The sequence below is a fragment of the Mus pahari genome, chromosome 22, assembly GCF_900095145.1.
Source record: "Mus pahari chromosome 22, PAHARI_EIJ_v1.1, whole genome shotgun sequence".
NCBI lineage: Eukaryota > Metazoa > Chordata > Mammalia > Rodentia > Muridae > Mus > Mus pahari.
Window position 1 is genome coordinate 33,410,203 of NC_034611.1, and position 23,557 is coordinate 33,433,759.

At 36.6% G+C, this 23,557-nt stretch overlaps 1 protein-coding gene across 1 annotated transcript; it reads right to left on the reverse strand.

Moving 5' to 3' along the window:
• Nucleotides 1-405: 405 nt before the first annotated feature.
• Manea (mannosidase endo-alpha) lies at nucleotides 406-23,344 on the reverse strand. The gene is made up of 5 exons (XM_021222288.2): nucleotides 23,081-23,344; nucleotides 16,442-17,023; nucleotides 12,414-12,523; nucleotides 4,828-4,904; nucleotides 406-4,054 (listed from the first exon to the last, which is right to left on the reverse strand). Exons 2-5 carry the CDS (start codon nucleotides 16,983-16,985, stop codon nucleotides 3,397-3,399), a joined length of 1,389 nt encoding a protein of 462 aa, XP_021077947.1. The 5' UTR covers nucleotides 16,986-17,023; nucleotides 23,081-23,344; the 3' UTR covers nucleotides 406-3,396.
• Nucleotides 23,345-23,557: the final 213 nt, after the last annotated feature.

Here is a 23,557-nt window from a genome sequence, read left to right on the forward strand (position 1 = left end):
CTGCAGAGAAATTAATAAAGCAAGTTGGTTTACTCCAGCTACGTTATTTTGACTGTTTCTGCACCTGCTATTGAGCTGGGACGTTATCGTTCTTAATCCGAGTAAATGTCATCAGTTTAGAAAGCCCATGACTATGAGTGCAGTTATTCCCTTGAGGCTTGTAACTTCACTATTTTAGATTAATTTTCACCAGAAGTAATGTATAATTACACTGAAGCAAAAGTGATAGGAAAAAACAGCTCCAGATCTAAACAAAAATTGGCATTTATGTGAATATGAAGCAAAATTAAAGATGTTCACCTTATCTTACTCCATCTCATGCTAACTACTGCCTTTCTCATATTACTAAGAAATTAAAGAAAACTGATCACAACGATGAATAGATTTCCAGTTATGAACATTATCCATTTATGCTTTTATTAGACAAAATTAACATCATATAATAAAATAAACCATTTTCCAATTTACACACATAAATAAGCAAGTTAATATACAACTCAAACATTAGTAAGGGCAGTCTTTTACAATTAAGTCTTGAAAGAAGAAATAAGGATCTACTTCTTCTCTACATTCTAAACAATTAGATGGGTTAATCCACAAAACAAAAGCGATATTAAAAAAAACTGATTTAATTCATGCATTACATGTACTGTACCTCTTTAAATTTACTGAATTCTAACATTCAGATTTATAAAAATAAGAACAGGATCATTTGATCAGATTGACTTGTGATCATTGCAATTCCAGCTGTGTTTCCAGTCAGACAGCAGAGGTAGCCACAAAGGACACCTGGAAAAAGAGGCCCTGAAGGCATTCCTCTAGCAATCACTAGCAATATTGTGAATATAGCTATTCCTTGGTATCTGTGGAGAACTGGCTTCAGGACCCAGAGGTAAAATGGCTGAATATGCTTAGGTCGTTTAAAAAGTGGAACAGGATTTGAATATAATTCCACAATGATCTTCAGGTACACTTTAAACCCTCTCAGCTTATTTATAATACCTAGAAAATTTTAAATGGTGGTTATACTGTATGGCGTATGGGATGGAGACACACTAAACATGCTTGGTATATACAAGTGGAGTTTTGTTCCCGAGTATTTTGATCCTTAGTTGGCTGAATATTTGGTTGTGGAAACCAAAGGAATGGCTATGGTTCTTTATATAATTGTCAACTAGTAAGTCTTATGAAAAGATATTTCAGTCATTTGTTAGACAGCAATTCTTTAGAAATAAAGATAACATCTATCTAATTTTAAGTTCTGACTTACTGTTGATGGGGTAGATGTACTGGGAACAGCAGGGGCTAGAGTGGATGTACTGGGAACAGCAGGGGCTAGAGTGAGCTGTCCACTGTCAAAGTTGAACTCTTATGCACAGTTGCTAGACCTTATTTGTGTAGACTTTCTTTATCTCAGGATTGTTTCATAACATTCAGTTTTTGTCATGGTGGACTCAAATATAAAATGTAATATAAGAAATTAAGAAAATAGCATATGCTGTAAAACTGTATGTATTAATAATTCAGCTTTAATGTAGTAGCAAAGCAGAGAAAAAAATCTATAGGTTATACTTCTCCTTATTCCAATGGAGATGTATAATATTAAAATACTACTATACTAAATTATTCTTACAATTTATTGGAAAAATCAGACTATTATTCTCATAATTCTTATGGCCCAATAACATTCTGATAAATAGAAATTTTTAATTTAATAAGGTTAGTATATCTCCTGAAAAAGATTTTATCATAAGAATTATTTTAAACATGAGTTTTAAAAAAGCTCTGTGTGTAAGTATCTTCAAACATTTCAGAGTAAGACGAGACTGAGGATGACATGAGGTGGGTCTGACTGTCAGAGCTACCTTGCCTGCCAACCTTTGCTTCCCACCATGTTTGAGACAGATGTCTTATTTGCTGCTGTGTACAGCATGCTAACTGGCTCACAAACTTCTGGGCTCTGTGCTGTCGACATTTTCTCTCGCTCCCTGGAGGAGCTGTGGAATAGAACATGTATGCTCCTGAGCTCATGTCTGTGTGAGTTCTAGGTGTTCAGACTCAGGTCCTCATGCTTGCACAGCAAGAACTTTCCTCACATAGCGGTCACTCTTACCCTACAACTGTTTCCTCTCTGCTGTGAATTTTAAAATACATTCCAGAACTTACGTGTTTCTAAATGTCTTTATGCTACGAAGACTGGCATGCAATATTTGTTAGGGTTACTCAACTGATCCTCTCTGTAGTACTAAGAAATAACAGTTGTGTAAAATTATGTAGACTGGCTGGNTTTTCTACTTTAATTATAAATATTGAATTCAGTCAATTTCTCCTATTTTCACTTTTATAAAAATTTATTTTTAGCATAGAACTTTTCAATTTGGATCACTAAGTTTCTTTTAAACCAATAGCCACTGTAAAAGTGTAAGATATTAAAAAATGAGGACATAACTGAAAAATATGTTACTTTAAAAATATTTATCTCTAGTTTTGAAGTGATAAGCAAATTTTCTGTCATAGTAAAATTAAATGAAAATATTAAAAGGAAAACACTTCTGAGTATTAATGTTATTCTTTCTCAGTCAGTTCAGTAGTTTCTGGTGAACATTTATTTTAACCACTGACAAACAATGGTTTTCCTCATAGATAAGAGCAGTCATTAACATTTATTAAACTACCTATTGTGTCTAGTCTTTAATTCAGCAGGACAAACCAGGCAGGACATTAAACACACAACAGTACTTAGCACCACAGTCACCCAAGTCTTCAAATGATGACACTGATGGATGCTTTGCACAAAACCATTTGAGAACAGAACATAGCTAACAGAAATAGAGAAATGTAATAAAATAGCTTGTTACTTAAACAAGTTTGTGTTCATAAGAAACTTGAGAAGTGAGTTAGATCACCAGGGGAAGCCAGCCAGAATCTGAATATTAAGAAACGTCACTGAAGAGACCAGAAATGAAGCACATCTGCTTACTGTTCTTAGGCTTGAACTTTTGTTCCCAGATGGACCTAGCATGTACATACTTCTATGTCTTTGGACCCAGAATATAAGTATGACTTACTTGAACGTTAGCTGCTTTCGTGATGGTAATATACTCATTTTTTTCTACTATGAAACAAAAAACTAAAAGGCTATCCCATTAAGATTTCAATGTAGTTAGACATTCAGAAAACTACATCATCAGGAATGTTACAGACACAATCTGTCTTGTCAGATGTTTTCTCTGTACGGTATTATCCATTGTAGGAAAATGAATCTTTAAAACGTAAAAATGAAATAACTAATAAAGGTTACAAATGCAAACACAGATTGATTTTGAGTTTTCTTTCCATAACTCAAAACAGCGCATTGACCTAAGCTAGTAGACGTGATAAACTGTAAGTGATACATTATGAAGTAGGCTGCTGTTGATCCAATGCATATGTCATTCTTTCCTTACTGAATTTTTCAGACCACTTTCGAGTTAGTTCTAGATAAAGACTTGGCTTATGAGGCCGGTAATCCAGGTATACTGTGTTAGCAGTTCTTTTGGGGACAGCCTTTTCAATTTGAGTCCCTTCATGCCACTCATTGAAAGAGGTGATGGAAATTAAGCTGGGGTGGCTCTGGAGGGCAGCACTTAGACCAACCTCATAATACTTCCCATTGACTCTGTTCCGGGTATTCTGGGTGTTCCATGGTCGGATGCTTGTATCTATGTATCCTGGGCCTACACTGGGGATAAATATCAAGTTGTTCTTTTCACAAAATGATTTCAGGTTATTCCAATTCTGATGAGATGAGCCATATGTAAAGCCATTAGTGGCGAAATATGTGTAAATTCCATCAAAACCACTTTGAAGAATATCATTTTTATGCTTTTCTTCTACTAGAAGTGCAATAAACAATCCATCATAAGGCGAATTGCGAACGCTCTGAGATCCGGAGGGTGTTAATAGATTGGCCCATATTGAAGGCTTTGTGATGTAAGAATCATAGACATAAAACATGGGCAGAGAATGCCCAGTCCTGGTCTTGTATCTATAGAAGGCTGGATGGTTTCCATACCTACAATAAAGACACAATAAAAAGTAAGAGGAACACTCATAGAATATGTCACAATAAAATTATCCACCAAAATGAAACTGATCTATGAAGTTTGAGCATAGTGTTACCAATCTTCAGTGAGTCAGTTCTGTAAGTATAATAATGCAAACATATTTTTAATTTTATACATTCTGAGACCCTGGCTATATTACCAGACAGGAAGTTAGTTATCTCAATTATCTCAAAGAAAATAAATAGTGACTAAATCCATAGAGAAACTACTAGGATCTGCAGGAACAAAGAAACTGGTTTATCTTTTCTGTGACAGGTGTCCATTTGTTGCTGAGATGATTCTTTATAAGGAGATAACATACCTTAGAGAATCTTATCAGAAAAATACTTTACCAGAATGAAACTAATTACAAAATTCTTTAGTCACTGCATATGCAAATGAAGACATATATGCAAACACTGCTGTATAAATTCAGTTCACATCTCATCAGAACCTTCTTTTAAAAGACAAAATATATATTCATAAGATTTTAAAAACAAACCTAAAATGAGTATAAATGGAAATCATAAATAGCCTGAAAAGCATACAAAATAGTGAATGTACCACTCTTCATTCATCAAAGAGTGAACTATAAGAACCTTGTGAATTATCTTGTTTACTTGTGGTAAAATGATCAGAAATGACAGCTCATAAATCAATTCTCAGTTATCATTTAAATGTACTCAGAACAGTAATTATCACCAGATCATACAGTATAACTATGAATATTGAGGAAACTCACTTGTCTATAATATACTTGACATTTTGATGCATGTTTTGATCATCTCGATTGCTATATGGCTCTATGTGAAAAGTGACCTAAAAAAGACAAACAAAATCAATTTAAAAAGCATTATCTATGACAGTAGATTTTACATAATTAATAAGTTATCAAGTCAACACCATTAAGGTGACTATTGAAGCCAGTGGATACCAACTATATCTTGCTAGATAAAACTTACTGCACGTTTCCTATATGTAAAGTTACTGTATGTAAGTGAAGCATGTCATACACATGGCTCCCTTAGCCTTCATTACTGCATTGCACAGTCATTGGATCCATTTTCTTTTCTTTCTTTTTTATTAATATATTTTTTATTTTGTTATTTATTTACATTTCAAGTGTTATCTGCCTTCCCAGTTAAACTTCCTATCCCATCCCCCATTCCTCTGAATGAGGGTGCTCCCCCACATTCTACCCCTTCCTCCCTCAGCAGCCTAGCATTCCCTTACACTGGTTTATCTAGCCCCCACAGGACCAAGGGGCTCCCCCTCCCCTCTCACTGATGCCAGATAAGGCCACCCTCTGCTATATATGCAGCTGGAGCCATGGGCCATTCCATGTGTACTTTTTGGTTGGTGGTTTAGTCCCTGGGAGCTCTGGGGGGTCTGGTTGGTTGATATTGTTGCTCTTCCTGTTTCTTAATCCAAAAGTAAGTTGGCTTAGGTGGAGCAGGTTGCCAAAAGTCCTGAGTTAGCTGGATACAATGTGAGGTGTTTGACTGAAAGCTTTTCTAGGATGGTATTCTTTCTGAAGAAGATTGTAAAAGACTATATTCTTTTTTAAAAAAAATTATTATTATTTTTTAATCCTTTAATCTTTTTTTACAGTCCAGTTCCCCCCCCCAGTCTGCCCTCAGACTGTTCCCCATCCCATACCTCCTCCCCCCACCTCCTGCCCAGCCTCCAAAAGGATGTCCCCATCCCCTCACCCCTAACCCCCACCCTACCAGACCTGCCCACTCCATGGGGTCTTGACTCAGTGAGAGAAGATGCCCCTAACCCTCAAGAGACTATATGCTTTTTAAGATATAAGAATATACTCTATATTCAGCCATAGTTTTCTTTACAATAAGAATAGTCCAAAAAAATCCCAGGTTTCAAAATAATATGAATTATTTTCTTTGGTATTTATACCTAAAGAGAAACAATAAAATATTTGATTAAATCATAGTTTAATATCATTAAAAAGGCATCCTGTGAATATGCATTTATTTTTATATTATTCAAAGAATAATTTATTTAAAAACACTTGGACAATTACATCTGAAAGCTTCACAGAACACAGCAATTTTCATATTGCTACTGCTAAGGTCTATAAGTCACTATTGTAATAGTAGAAAGCAGAAACTAGAGCTTTCTTTCAAATAGCACACCCAGATATCTAAAATTTCTGCTTAAATATATCAGCTGTACAAAATCAACTGTACAGAATTATCTTAACTAATAAATAATTTTGTCATATTATCTCTAACTAGTAAGATATATGGCATAAGGAATAAAGCACTTTAAATGAAAAATCATAAAAATTATTCTTAAATTCACTGATTTATCCAGAGCAAGTACATTTTATTGCCAATCTAATAAAATTATTGTTTGAATTTTACATTATAAGTGTCACAATGCCTGATGGAGAAAAACCACGTTACTGTAGCTTAAATCTTGCTTTTTTTTTTTTCCAATTGTATAATTAAAGCAAATGTAGTTTTCATTAATTAATGTTCATAGAATTTTAAAGCCGGGTTTTTTAGTAAATCAATCATTCTGTCCTTAGGAGAGCACAAGGATGGAAGGGTCTGTCAGTAAGGAACGCAGGTCAGGTCATCCTTGCAATCTGCTTTTGAAGCTGCAGACCATAAAAGATCACCTTCTTCCACTAAGTGCAGATCGAGGCACTTCAGTAAATTGTCATACACTTATACCTTCTCAACTAATCAATTATATATTTTGAAATAATGGCAGGATTTGGTCATGTTTTTCTCCTCCTTTTATATTATACTAACATTTTATATTATACTTTATATATTATACTAACATTAAAATAAAATCTAAAATGACAGAATTTCACATATAAAATTAAATGTTTGCATTACTTTTAGAGACTGTGAAACATGTAAGAACTTGATTCCACACTACTGATTTTGTCTTTACCAAACTCTTTTGAGCCCCATAGCCAAAGCACTTTCCCACGTGAGCATCTAACTGTTTATTTATTTCTTCTTCCTTAATTCTGCCACCCCCTGCCTTCATCTGGTAGCACCCTTTATGTCATGAGTGGTGCTAAGTCCTCCTACAACTGGTAGTATCAAATACTTTGTAAGTTTCTCTTTCTACAACTTACTTGTGCTTTGTTTTGTCCCTTAGAAGACTGCAAATTCTCTTAACATAAGATGCAAAATCTATTTCTTTTGTATTTTATTTAGATATGGTTGGGTCTGGAGGCCCCATCCACTTGCCTCTCTATCTTACACCTAAGATTGTAAGTGTGGATGGATGAGTATTATTCATATGTAAAAAAACAGAGTCTGGTGTATAGTAGCCACTGTATGAATATATGCAAGCATATATTAATGATTTCAATGCAAAATTAAACAACAGCCAAATTGAACTCTATACCACTACTTAGATCTCATTTAGATAAAATTTGCTAATTTCTAACTGTGAATTTATACTACTCATTCAAGAAACATGACTGCTTATAAACCATTAGTATAAAACATATGATTTATATAGGTTTAAAAAACTGTTACTTTAAAATAAAATGCTAAATTTATTGCAATACAAGATAATCAACAAGTGAAGTTTTTATTTTCCTTATGCTCCTTGGGAAACAAATTGATCCCTCCAGCTGAATTTATTGTGATAGGGTCTTTGTTTCTTTGAGATCTGGTGTGATGATGCTGTATAAAAAATATCCCCACAATTTTTAACTTTACATTTTATTTATTCAATGCAAATAAAGTCTGTATCAGTGTGATGACATTGCTCTAGGCTGTGAATAAGTGTAAGTAAGTTTCATGGTTTTTGTCACTAGGATTGTAGAGAAGGGTAGGTGTCTTCTCATATTAAATAACAAACAAACAAAATAGAAGCACTAGCATGAAAGCACGCAACATTTCTATTTTTCTCATGATTCATGAACCAAAGCAGGCCAGCAGAAAACCTAACATCAACTGGACAAGAAACTCCCAATTTGAGAAGTGGCAGAGTCTTCCAATTGGCTCCACAATGTCTGCCAAAAGCAGCTGTTTCACAGTTTTTTTATCTTAGGATGTTACACAGATAAGACACAGTGAGCAGAAAGGATCCAGCTTTGACTTTTATAACTGTGACATACCTACCCTAATGGAATGACAGCTCCAAGTATTACAAAAGTATGCTCTAGTAAATAATACAAATTTATATATTAAAATTTTCATCTGTGGCAAAAACAAGTCACCACTTAGATTACATTTGCATTAACAGTAATGCAAAACAAGTCACTAATTCTTCAAACATTTTTATTAGCTTTGCTTATTTATAATTAAAAACACTCATCTAAAATGATTTTTAGTTTAAATAATCAAAATTGCCATTACAAAGCATTTAGGAACTACTGGCATTAACGTATTATATAATTAAAATTAACAGCTTAAACATAAGGCAAAGCCATGCCCAACCCTGTTTCTAATCAAGCATTAACAGAAGAGAAGGACAACTTTTTTTAACCTTCCAAATAGAGAACTTTAAAATCAATCCAACTCCAAAAATCAGAAACAATTAATACAGGATAATCAACAAACTATTTTCAAAGTAAGTTCGGTAAGTTGAAGAGTTACTGAGGTAAGCAATTAGTATTAAGCATTAACGAAATCTGAATATCAGCAAAACCTTTTTATGAAATTTAATCTCTTCCTGGTTATTAAATATCAAATCTGACATATGGAGAGCTCAAGTATGTAGTTGATGTTCACAGAGACAATTACTGAGGTCTTCATTACATTCTTCTTCCATATAAGAAATAAAAGGAGTCTATTTTTAATGTATCATCAGATTTTAACAACTTTACCTTTAAAAACTTCATTAAAGCTGAAATGTCCAATTTCATTACCTCTCCCCACAGATTTGGGGCACAGACTGGACAGATCAGGGGCCCTGGATTTACTTTGCATGAAATAAATCAATGACTTATTCAACCTCAGTTGTAGTTCCAGAACTTGAAGACTTGACTATCTAGAGACTCCAAATGCTAGTAGAACTCGTCAAATGGCTCTGAGAAGCATGGTATGTGGCAGCTCCTGTCAGTTCATTGAGAGATACTATCTCAAGGTTTTCTTTAGGGCTACAGAAATCTATGCTGGACTTTAATATAAACTACAAAAAGGTAAAAAAAGAAAAAAAAAATCCTTCCTTGACCCTAGTTTGGATCTAAAAATGACAGAAAAGGTAAACTTCTAGAACAAAAAGCAGGAAACAAAAGAAAAAAAAAGAAAAAGAAAGAAAAAGAAAGAAAGAAAGAAAGAAAGAAAGAAAGAAAGAAAGAAAGAAAGAAAGAAAGAAAGAAAGGAGAAACAAAAAAGGCAGACCAACAAACTATGAAGCAGATACTGAGAAATTACCCACTGCCTCTAACCTAAAATATCACATATTATGTTGGTATCGGGGGAAACTGCAAGCAAATACGTTGCTAGGAAGCATAGAAAACAGTACATACTCATGTCTCCAAACTCCAAGCCCGAGAGGAGACCCAGAGAATCCCAGAACCCCTCATGGGAGTTCATTTGAACTAAAACTCGGAAACAAGGAATGTCAGATTAAGACCACGGGCACAGGCAGGCTGACCCTCTGTAGGACTAAAAGTGTCATTTGCAAAGATGAACAGGAATGGGGTGGTACAGCCATTATTCAGGGTCTCACTGGGTAACCCCTGCACAATCAGGTTTGAACTGCACACAAAGGTAAGCAGCTCTCCCACCAGCAAATTGAAAGGCACAAGACTTCTTGGAGGGCTTTCCTTGATGCTTTCTAATCAAGGAAGACATTTTAATTGGAGGGTTTTTTTAATTTTTTTTTTAATTTTCATTCTTACATAGATATTTGTTCTTATTTATTAGATTTAACACCTATTTCTATTATCTCCTCCTATGTATTTCTCTAACCTACAACTCACATACTTTCTCTCTCATTTCCACTTCATTTTATTTTCTTCTCTCTCCCTACCGCTTCCTCTATTTTTAATTAAAATTTTCTAATGTCAGTAATCTTTAGGGTCTATTTTCTCTAATAAATTTCCCAATTCTTCCCTGCTACTTTATTTTATATGAATTCTTGTCCATACTCAACTTACTATCTTTCCATTCTTCCCCTTAGTAGGTAATATCCTAGCAAATACTATCGTGTGCCTTTATTCCCTATGGTCCTTAAACTTAAAGGAGATAGTTGTTTTTCACTATTACTGAGTTTTCATAGTAGATCTACCCATCAGTGGAGTTTTTCCTGCAATGCTCTGTTATTGAAGCTGTGATGGATATTATAACTGGTGTTCCCTGTGCACATGAGCTATATTACATGCCAAATACAGGAGCTATGGGGGAAAGCCACCTTAAACCTTCGAAAAGCTAGTCCAAGAATTTTCAAATGAATTTTACATTTCAATGCAAACGATAAAGGAGATATGACAAACACTGACAATGGCCTAATACCAGACATACGAATACTGACAAAGAACCAAGGACCAGGAAAAGTCAAGGCAACAGGGACTCCTCTCAAACATTCAGTTCCACAGTGTTAGATTTTCAAAATGAGAAACCAGAATAAAATACCAGACAAGGATTTCAAAAGAATGATACAAATAAACCAACCAACCAACCAACCAAACAAACAAACAAATTGATTGAACAAAGTCTAAAAGGGCACAAGTAAGTTCCTGAAAGAATTAAGAAAGAATATAAATGAACACCTGGGTGAAAGAAGGAAGTCAATGAATGAAATGAACAAAAATTTAATGAAGACAAAAATACTAAAAAAAAAAAAAAAGTCTTGGAAAAGCTCACTCAAACAAATTTTAGTGGAAACCATTGCTGAAGACAACATTGGCATAATTCACTGAACATGGAGAAGTTGAGCTGGTGCCAACTAGAGGCTTCACCCTTTATCCTAATGTTCATTGCACTGGAGGGCATTCTGCACACTACCAGAGGAGAAAGCTAAAATCTCACACAGCTATAAACCTTGCAATCTACAGTGGTGACAATCTGCAAGATATACTAGTGAAATCATGGCACGAACACTGTGGAAGTAACCAACTCTTCTGATTGTATTTAACATCTACTCCCTTCTACTCATGAGTTGGAACCCAGGCCTGTCATTGCTTGTGTGGACCAGAACCATAGGCCTAGAGGAAAACCAAGCAGTACTGTTCTGCTTAGGAGAACAGTAATAAAATGATTCCTAACATCATTCTACTATACCCATAACAGTTCCTCAAGTCATTCCATAAAAGAGAAAGGAAGAAATGCTACCACACCCATTTTATGAATCCCGTACTAACTGGTAATCAAGGCAAATAAAGGCACAATAGAAAGAAGTTCACACTGCGATTTTCTCTTAAATATGGATGCAAACATTTTCCATAAAATACTGACAGACTTAATTTTACACTCACTCTCATGATCAAGTTGACTTCATTCCAAAGATGCAAGGATAGTTCAAAGCATGCAAATCAACCAATGTAAGAAATCACATAACTAGGTTCAGAATAGGATGATCATATGAATAAATACAGAAAAGGTCGAGAGAGAGAGAGAGAGAGAGAGAGAGAGAGAGAGAGAGAGAGAAAGAGAGAGAGAGAGAGAGAGAGAGAGAGAGAGAGAGAGAGAGAGAGAGAGAGAAAACTATTATCCTCTACTACTGAACATACTACAAACTTGAGTTGTACAATATGGAGAATCCAGCTAATACTCAAAGTGTTGTCTCTTCTAGATAACTTTAATAGTGCTGGAAGTTGGTATGCACACTAGTGGTTGCGGTAAGAAACCACAGATCTTACCCACTTATGAACCCCATGAACTATAAAAATAACCAGCCTGAAAAAACATACCCACTGGGTATGTTTTGGGAATTTAGGGGATACTAAGACATTAATTTCACTAATTTCTATATTCTATTCACAAAGAAACCCTTCTTTTCTTATTAAACCATATAGTACAGGGTAGACAAATTAGTACATGTCTTTAATCATAGCACTTGAGAGGTAGAAGGCCGGATTACTATGAGTTCCAAGTCAACCTGGTCTATAGGTTCCAAGCAAGCGCTACATCGGGAGTTCCTGTTTAAAAATAAAACAAAATCTAATACATGAGTATAAAACATGGTCAGTAAAATAATAAAGAGCACTTTATATAGGTTCTGAAATTTAAATTATTAAAATAAACTTTAAATTGTAGTATTATTTTAAAACATTTCTACATATGTCAAATTTTAATTAAAATAAGTGCATAAAATATTATTACTATCATGAGGATACGAGGATTAGCAATGACACATATATTTTTTAAATAAATTATATACCTTCAGATTATATTTATGAGCTTTATCCAAAATAGTTGGTACTAAGTGATCAGTAGCTTCTCCATTCTCATCACTTGAATCAGGTGGGTACCAAGACAGGGCCAGAACTCCTAATAGAAAAGCACAACAAAGAGCAAAAGCAGCGGGGTATTAGCAACACAGATGCAGGGGTCAAATGCTGGCAACATGACTTCTATGTACATTCAAAAGAATGATGCAGTTATTTGGTTATTGTATCTAATATTTATGAACTATTTTAAGTAATTGGTATCTTCTGAAATTAATGTACTAAACATTTTAGAATGAAGGCTCTCAGCAAGAAAGCATGTAGTCCCTATATATTATCTCCTACAGTTCCAACCATCTTCCCCAGTTCTCTGAATTCACACCTTTCATTCGTATGCAGTATTTACTATATTTGATGCACGGTATCATATTATTATTATTACTAATGACTGCAGCTTTTATTAGTGCTGTGAAGTTTGGTGGATTTTAAGAAAAGCATAAGATTATAAGCTAACCAGTATAGTATCAGACAGATTAGTTTCCTATAAACATTAGTCCTTCTGTCTATTTACTCCATGTATGTCCCTTCCATTTACCCCCCCAGAAATAACTGATTTTTCACTCTCTATAATTCTCTCTTTGCCAGGATAACATATAGCTTGAATCTCAAGGTACAGAACTCTCTCTAACTGGACTCATTTGTGTAACTGCTTGTATTTTAGATCTTTCTTGTTTTTTATGACTCAGTAACTCATAGATTTTTACTGTTGCATGTCCATTGTATGGATGTTTATGCACTTTCCTATTAAAGGACAGACTAGTAATTTTTGGCAATTAAGAATAATACGTCTATAACCATCCATATGCTGCTTTTTATATATAAATATCATTTATAAGATTGTATAAAAGCAACATGATTGGAGTGTTTTCTTATAGTATCTACTTATTTCTATGCTAAGAAATTACAACATAGGGATGAGAAACACCAGTCTACAGAGAAATCACTAACTATGGAGAAAATACTTAAGATAAATACTTCAAAGCTTCAAAGATAAAAAATGGTGTAGAGGAGAGACATCATGGATATCTCAATGAATTAACACATATTTTAAGTTAGGGGAAGAAATAATAATGTTGTATAAAGGAAAGCTTATGCAAATTAAGAAATCAATATAAGAAATGGCTTAAAATCAAGTCAGCTAAAATCCAGAACCACTATTAACTGAGGAACTAGTGGCAATGTTAAGGCTGTTGGAGGAGTGTGAGTTAGTTTTCTACAGGGATATGGTCCCTAAGAGGTTACCCATGTTCCAGTAGATAGTCCTAGCCAGCAGGTATGAGCAGCCCTAATTGGACACAGTGACTGTCTTTAGAAACAGAGTACATAAGGTTGGAAACAAAAAGAGGTGGTGGTTGGGAGGATAGGGGAGGAACTACAAGGGAGGGGATGGGGAATATATTTGACTAATACATGCTAAATGCACAGGTGGAATCCTTAGCCAATAAAGAGCAAGAAACTGCTGGAGAGCCAGACTTTAACACTTAAATTTTGTCATAGTGAGAGTATGTAGAGATGAATTCTAAATAGAGGACCAAGTCAACACTTCATTAGAGCGAATGGGGAAAAGGCTTTCTTTGTCCTCCATCCAAACAATAGCCAAAGGATGTAGCACAGAATAAAGAACTGATGGTGGTTAGGGATCCAGGGAAGCAACGGCCATCGAATAAATGAGCTGCACCTAGATAAGGATGCTGGTGAAAAGAAATGCTGGGAGAGAAGTGATCAACATTTAAGCAGTTCACTAGCCCAACTGTGACAGCATCAAGAGCAACAATAAACAGTTTCTCAGCATATAGCCTAGGAAAGAAATTTTCTTCTCAGAAAAACCAGTGAATATAATCATACACAAGTGAAACAGTACATGTCAAAAGCCACCAAGCATGCGAATGTTAAAAGTAACATTCTTCCACAGTTCAAACCGAGATTCTATTTATAATAATTATGCAAACATTTCTAACAGCTGCTGATGTCATAGCAGACCATCATCAAGTATAGGCAAAAAGTAATGTCTGGAAGACAAAGACCTACTCCTTAAGAAGGGAGGTGGTATTAGAAGGATGATTGAGCTAGTAATAAAGGTGATCCTGGAAGGCAGTTTCCTTGGGAATGCCTGGAGGGAGCGAAGCAGCTCCAGGAAGCAGCACTCTCAAGCCCTGGCTCTCAATGCTCACATGTCTCTGCTGCACTTTACGCAGATATTTAAGTGAGCCAGCATCAGCATTCTTAACAGCCAAGACAAAGCAATGTCCCTCAAGAAACAACCTTCTTCCTGAGCTCAAACAGCATGTATCAAAGAACAATGTATAAAACACAAGCAAGCACAATGAAAAGAATACAAGAAATAAAGCTTCAGGCTTTATTAGTGGAACTCAAAAAGACAACAGCCCTGGCTATGTGAAGTGTCCTGACATTGGCCTGACAGACTCTAAACCATTTCTCAGGCACCAGATTATATATTGTCATTGTAGGATTTTATGATTATCTAAAGCCCTGTACCTGGAAATCACACAAAGGGCAGAGATGACTGAGGAGCATTGGTGAGAAGAGAATATCTGTTCACTTTTCACCAGTTATGTTAAAGGTACACACTGCAATGCTCCAGCAAATTCAACAGTAAGAAAGAACAAAGACCGTATATACTAGGCCAAAAGAAACTACAGGAAGAAATAATTCAGATATTCAATGTCAAGGCATATAAAAGGTTAAGGGAGGAGCAAATGGTTAACAGGACAAATGGAAAGGCAAAATGGAACATTAAAAACCATATTACATTAAATAAAAATGAAACTGACAAAGGATTTGAAATGGGGGAGAGGGAGCTCAAGTCACAAAGCCTAGTCCCGGGCTACAGAAAAGCAAAACCACAGTGCAATGTCCAATGCATGGCTGAAGATGCAAACACCCTCAGTCACATGATGAAATGTAATCCCCTGTAGACATGACCAGAACCGGTACTCTTATCACACAGGTGAATCACAAAATACTGTGCTATGCAAAATAAGACAAGCAAACAGGAGAGCTAACTCATTGTGCTGTCATAAAGGAACAACCACAAGCACTTCCCAGGGATAGAAATCAGCTCCAGTTGCTGGAGCGGGGTCGGGTCGGGGTCAGCAGTAAATAAGGCAATGAAGATGACAAACTGAAGGCAGGGGACAAATGACCCCTGCACTGGACTCACAACCTTCAGCCTTCCAAGCACTAGAATGGCAGGCATGCTCCACCAGGCATGGTCAAAGATGAAGCCTTTTGGAGATACTTTATTTCATGAGTGTAAAAGATAAGATAATTCTTTTTGTTTGTTTGTTTTTCGAAACAGGGATTCTCTGTAGAGTCTTGGCTGTCCTGGAACTCACTTTGTAATCCAGGCTGGCCTCAAACTCAGAAATCCGCCTGCCTCTGCCTCCCAAGTGCTGGGATTAAAGGTGTGCGCCAACACGCCCGGCCGATAATTCTTTATATTGTATGTAAGTCATTAATACAAAAATTAGGAATTCAATTGAGATTAATTTTCATATCCAAAATATGTCAAAATTTATCAATTAAACAAAATATGTTAAAAGCATTTAAAAAGTAGTTATCTTAATTTTAAAAACATCCATAACCTAGATCTGATAGGGTAGAGCCATATCCTCAGCTGCTTGAAGGGCTAAAACAGGAGGTCCAGGCTTCAGTCCTTAAAGACCCTTCCTCACAATACAGCACAAAAGAAGCTATAGGTCAGGTGTGGAGCGGTTGCCTAGCACATGTGAATTCATCAGTTCAATTCCCCATACTCCAAAAAATCAATAGAAACAAAACAACAAACACCAGAACATAAAAAGCTTGGATAGGACACATATGCGGTTTAATCAAGGGGTATTAGCTAAGAGTGTAATCAATAAAAGAATATTTATTGATTTAATTGTCCACCAGAATTATTTATACACATATAAATAAATAAAATAAAATAATTACCAACCAATTGAGGCTGAGCGCATTTGTTTCATGTGAGTTTCTATGACAGAAGGGTCTCGAGAGCTGTAGCTTCCTAACTCAGGATAAAAACTGGAGCCAATGTCGTCTGGAGGACTATGTTGTCCTTGTGGATAGTTCTTGGCTATTCTAGGGTCCCAATGTTCCAGGACCGGATGATTCCAGTGTACATATTTACCATCAAACTGTGGATTTCCATACCAGCTGTAGTAAAATGCATGTAAAAAATAATTCAGAGGAGGTAGTTCTTCTGTGTTCACCTCAGAGGCTTTGGCTGGCAGCAGAGTCATGCCGGCACCTTTTAAATCCTTGGTATTTATTTCCATTTTGATTCTATCACTCCTTTGGAAGTCAGCTTTGTTTCCCGAGTGGGCATTTAGTGGATGAAGTTCTGGAAGGAGGTCAAGTCCAAAAGGAGGTCCAAAGGATGCTGCATTTGGCCACAGCATCTTTAAGCCCATCATCAGAGAAAAAATAAATAGAATAAAAAGTGACAAAAGGATGCAGGTCCTTCTTCGAAATTTTGCCATGATGACATACTTTAAACTCCAAACTAGTAAATGTTTTTCTGTAATTCATTGAGAAAAGGATCATTAGTAATTGATATCAGCAATGTTTTGTAAGGTATTTAAAATGACATCTATAATACAGTCATTACAGTTTAAAAGTGTATTATAATAATTATTAAATACTGTCAAATAAAAAAACATGTATACAGACACACTCACAGAGGGTAGTTGGGGTAAAAAAAATGACCAAAATTACACACACACACACACACACACAAACACAGCAAACACATATATACAAGAACTACTGACTGGGAAATATCATATGTACATGCCAATAATATTTAGTCAGATAAAACTATAGAAATCCATTCAATAAAATGAAATATATTTTCATTGTGTGAACAAATATGTATACAGAATATACAAAGTGAATAATTAGTATATATGGATAATTTTAAAATAGCAATTCATGAAAGAAAATACTTTTGGGTCATTTAAATAAAAACATTAAAGTCCAGTGACAAAATTTTAAAAAAATGATCCTTAAGATAAAAAAGATAAATATTATAAGGGAATAATTTATACATTATAAATTTGTTTGTGAATGGAATAGAATCAGGAAAAAAAATTAGTGACAGTAATGGGGAAAAAAGTTGGATATTCTGGCAACAAAGATTTATCACTGAATGACTGTGTCCCCCAAAACTCCTGAGTCAGAAAAGTAACCCCTAATTCAACACGATTAAGATGCAGACTCAGTTGGAGATGATGTCTCTATTCATCATCACGAATAGTTTTTTCAAACTTTTATCAAAAGATTTAAATTTTACATTTTAAATGTCTTAGTTTTCCTGATGGCCCTTTCAAGCAGATTTGGTTTTGGTGGGTCCCCCAGCCCCTGGTCAAACCACTTGCATCCCTGACGCTTCAGCTTCCTTTCCACTGTCATGTCTCCTAAGTCCTACCATCCTTACCCCCTTCTTCAACACCTTTTCCACTCTTTGAAGTTCCATAACTTATATCCATTGTCCCACCTCTTTACATACATATATACAAACAAGCATACCTTGAAGATATGCATATGAGAGAGAATACATGGTTTCTGAGTTGAGTTACATCATTTAATACTTTCCAAATACCTCAATTTTCCTGCAAATTTCCTCATTTCATGTTTCTTAAAGGCATCCCAAAATTCAACTATATACGTACACCAGATCATGAATGAATTAATGGTGCTGTGGGTTGTTTTGCTGTCCTGAGCCCTACCCACTTTGAGCATATAGCATCTAGACACCAGACAGGAAAGCTGACACATGCACATACATGTGTACATATATGCATACATACTCATCCACTACGCAGAGTGTATATGGTCAATTGGAGTTCTATATCCATGATGCAAGTGCCCACAGATGCCTACTGACAAAGGCATTTATATCTGTGGCAATGATGTACAGATATTTTTCATATCATTATTCTCTAAACACAGAATATTGACTATTTTGACAATATTGATAGTGATTATTACCATCTAAAGATGATTAAAAATTCACTGGAGGACACATGTAAGCTGTATTCAATTTCTCAGATAAACTTAAATATCGATGAATTTTGGTTCCCAGGAAAAGTCCTAACCAATCTATACAACCTGCTTAGAGATGGCTGTGTGCACATACAGTAATACAATGTAATTATATTATAGATATGATTAAAACTGCAATAAAAAATATAGGACTTGAATTGTTTTCGCTATTTTGGCAACTTTTTTTAATGATGAAAAAAATCTTTTAGTGGAAGAAAAGACAAAAAAAGAAAAAAAAAAAAAAAAAAAAGAATGCCACTAGGCAAGTATAGAGTGCATATGAGACCTGAACATAACCTCTGCTTTTTTCAGGAAGGATCAGCTCTATATAGTCCTTGAAGCTCAGCACTGCATACCAACAGGAAGTGGATGCTCTGCTGTGCGAATGTGACAGACCTATTCATTTAGTCACTGCACAGCAGTTGTGATGGCACTTGTGATGGAAGAACAGAACTACTTTGGTTTGCTGCTATAACTTGCTGTCTTGAATTTTCCAAACTATAAATGTAATACCATATCCTTCCTTCCCTTTGATTAAAGATGACAGTTTTGACGAGCCATTAAGCAGGAAAAAAATATTTTAAGATATGATCTTGACTTTTTTTTGTTTGTTTGTTTGTTTGTTTGTTTGAGACAGGGTTTCTCTGTATAGCCCTAGCTGTCCTCACTTTGTAGACCAGGCTGGCCTCGAACTCAGAAATCCTCCTGCCTCTGACTCCCGAGTGCTGGGATTAAAGGCATGCACCACCATGCCCGGCTCCACCTTGACTATTTTAATCAAACACAAAATGGAAGTATGCTTGAAGCATGTACAGTTGCTATCTGTAAGTGGAAAAAAAAAAAAAAAAGGAATCTCTCCTCGATCTTCTAAACTTAAAATATCACTCTTAAAAAAGAACTGTGCGTTTGGGGTTAAGTATTCTATAAGTAATTAAGTATTGGTATTGAATGCTGAATAAACACACACAGAGAGAATGAGTGAATGAATAAATATGGGAAAGCTAGAGATTTAGATGTAACTATAGGATTAACTTTAGAAATGCTAACTCAGTAGGCTGGTGAAATGGACTGGTCAGGGTTTGCAACAGAAAAACAACTGAGTTTGGCATTTGAGAAACGTGCTAATGATACACTTGTGTGAGGCTGGATAGCTCACCAAGACTCTTTATTAATGTGAACATTTTTGTTTTCAGATAAACTTGCTGTGTGGGCAATGCGAGGTAATGTTGGCAATAGAAAATAAAAAAGAGAAGTATTTAAATTAATCACCAAATATTATTCAAGATTTAAAATAAATGAGGAAAGAAACATAAAAAACACTAAAGGTAGGTGTGTGTGTGTGTGTGTGTGTGTGTGTGTGTGTGTGTACTTCTAAATATTTTTTTATCCACTGATTTATGTTGCTCTAAGTCAGAGATGCTTCCTATTGAAGTTGATAGTAGTTAATGAGATTCCTTACTACTCAAGTTGCTGTGAATCAGCAACTGAGAGCACTTGGCTGTAGATGGCATGTCTGTACCACCACCATGCCCCTACAAGGCTGGAATATGGAACGCTGGTGAAGAAGAACAGTGGGAACCTAAGAGCTGAAGGAGGAAAAGAGCACTGTGAAATGACCTGGGCATGACCAGGCTGGTGCACACATGGACTCATAGCAACTGTGACAAACTACACAAGAATAAGCATGAAGCAGTGTTCTCAAGGCCCCACATCCAGCTGAGTACTACCAGTAGTTGATGACTGCTTGGAGAGAGGGAGAGTTACATATCTCCCGCTTAGGTTGCTCATACCACAGGGGATGACCGCACACCCATGAGTTCTCATGGGGCAGTGAATAGAAATAAATTAATTATAGAGGACATAAAGTTGGTATATGTGATGGCCAAATTCTGCACAATATTCTGGAGTGGAGAGTAGTGGGTAGATACAATTGAGATATAAATACACATGAAATTTTCAAATAAGTAAAAATTATTATTTAAACATTTCTTGAGCTCTGTAGTTATAAGAGGTCCACATTTCTATCTTTCCTTGTCCAGCCTGATATTTCCATACTTCTTTTGTCTGCTCCAGTTATCTCTCTCATAGGGTTTCCATCAGGATGAAGGTTTACTTCACATCTGACAATGTACCACTAAGTAGTTATGAGCTATGAGCAATTATTCATGAGGAACATGAGGAAAAGATGGGTAGCAGGGAAATAACCCAGAACTAGCAGGTGGGGGAGTGGATGTGATGTGAGATGTGGATGGGAGACAGAGGCTGACAGATCTCTGAGTTTCCAGGCCACTCTGGAACTTCCGGGCTAGCCAGGGATACATATTGTGGCTCTGCCTATCAATTCATTGATTGATAGACGAAATACAACCAGCCCAGCATATGGGATTGAGCACGTATTTCAGTAGCTAGAACCTATGTGTAGCATGAACAATTCCTTGGGTTCTAGGTTTGACCTAGAAAACAAACTAACAAATACATCATATGCCTTATTCTCTAAAATACGATTCAAAGTTCAAGTCAAAGCAAAAGTCTGCATTCTCTCCTGATGTCTCTCCTAAAGACCCCTGAATAGAAAACTCTATTGAAGCAACCCTGCTCTCCTTTAATGTTGGCAATTCTTAACACTGTACACTGAACCAACTTACCTGTGTACAAGTTTTTGAATATAAATATACTACTATATATGTGATTGTGTGTGTATATATATATATATATATATATATATATATATATACCCTAGTATATTTATACTCTACTAGATCCCAACAAATATTATGACCACTGATCATTATTCAGCTTACTTAAGTTTTGCCCCCCCTTTTTCTTACAGTGGCATGTAAATGGCAAGTATATCTGTATCATTCTACTGTACATGTGCATACCAGATTTGTGTGAGGTTGCATAATAAACAACACTGGAAAAGAAAATTCATGAAGATTCAATAATTTTGAAGACCATCAAAACAATGTAGCATCTTAAAATTTGTGAGAACACATTGCCTCTGAAGCCTAAAACAAGCAGAGCTCTTGCAGGCGGCAGGCAAAGGAACTACTTTATTTAGCTCTAACTAAAAAAAAAAAAAAGAGGTTTCATAAGTTCCTTGTGAGAAAAACAACTACCAAACTTCAAGTCACCTGCAGGTGTGTAGGTTCTTAAAGCAAGAAGCCCAGGGTACTCAAAGGGAAGTTTGCACTACCCTGAGTGAGAAAACTAGTTCTTCTGAAACCATGCTGATTTTATGTTTGTTGATTTTAATCTTTTAAAATGTGAAAGTCGGGGCGGGGACAAAAAAAAATGTGAAAGTCAAGTGATTTCGAATAAATAGTATTACATACTCAAGCAGCTAAGAGATCTAAATAACTCAGAAGCAGAATGGTGTGGATTATTGTAAATGTATTTGCTCATATTATATAACTCAGGAAAAGTCAGATTCCATTTTAAAGTTATAATTAAAGTATAAAGATTCCTCCTGTTCTTTCTTTCTGTTGATGCTATTTTCTTCTAATTTTATGCTAGAGGAAGTACCTAGAGTTAGATAACAGCCAATGCTAAGAACACACATCTGAAACTTTCAGAATCTTGCTCAGGTCAGTTTCACTGCAAGGGCGAGGGTAATCTTTTTATCTTTTTGTACAGAAGTTCTGCCCGGCATAATCTCATTTTCCATTTTTATCTTCACAACCGTCTATGAAGCAGAACTTCATGTTACAGGTGATGAAACTGAGCAGAGAACTTTTTCCAAGCTTTGGGGCTAGTAAAAGCCGAGTAACCCTAATGCCTAACGCCTTGCAAAGGCAAAATACCATACTGGACCTTAGGGTCCTGGCTCCAGCTTGCCCTGAGAGGCCTCAAATATAGAAGGCATACTACAATGACTTTTTTCACTGTGGAAGGTGAATTAACAATAGTTCCCTTGCCTTCCACTGTGCCTCACACTTAAGGAGAAGGCAGCTATACTCATTACTTATTATAGGAATAAGAGCAGCAGCTTTTTAAGTGTAATAACGTGAAACAGTTTCACCAAAACCTAGAGTCATTTTGCAATTTTTTTCTTTCAAGCTGCAGCCCACACATTGCAACACGATCAGACCAACCATCCTCATTTGTCTTTCTAAGCTCATTCCAGACTCACAACAACGCTCATGAAAGCCTCCTTGTAATCCATTTTTTAGTACTTGTCCCACTCTATTATGTTTTTTGTCCTTGACAACAACAAAACGAAAGTTTGAAGCGCCCGTCCTCGCCAACTTGTTCCTCCGCAGACAGAAAAGAATGCAGCCACCCTGGAGGGACAGTGGACAAGGCAGAGCCCAGCCTGTTAAAGGAGAACGGAACAAAGACCTCGGAGGAGGACGCCCGCGTCCTGGCGCCCTTCAGGGTCCTAAACTGGGCTAGGAGGCGGCCGGGCGACCGCCAGGGGCCTTCGCTCGCAGGTTCGGGGCTCAGGACCGAGTGGTCATGAACCACCTCAGGGCCAACTCGGGCATCCAGGCAGGCGGCGGGCGGGCTCGGGCGCGGTGCGGACACTAACCTAGCGGCGGGACCGGCACGGAACCGGGCTGCTGGGCTGAGCAGGACTGGATTCCAGGAGGCCCGGGGCGCGGGGGTCAAAGGACGTCGCAGGCAGGCGGACTACGATTGGCTGACGGGCGAGCGCGCAGGGGTCAGCTGCGGAGTCCCTGTGGGCCTCAGCTCCAGGACCTCGCGATTGCTCACCGGGGTCCCAGACCTTGCCTCCGCGTGGACCCGCAGGATAAGAGAAAGAACTGCCAATTCTGCCAGGGCTGACAGCTCTCGTCGCCGCACCCCACCCCCCCAAGTCCCGCCTCCTAAAGGACAGCGCGGGGCGTGGCTCCAGGGGTTGAAGCTCCGAGAGGGCGGGGCTTCTGGGCGGCGCTAAGGGGGCGGGGCTTTTGTTTTTCACTTTTAAACAAAATCCTTTCAAATGTTGCTCGGATTTATAATTCATTGGGTATTTCCAAAGTTTTAAAGTTGAAAACCTGTTTTA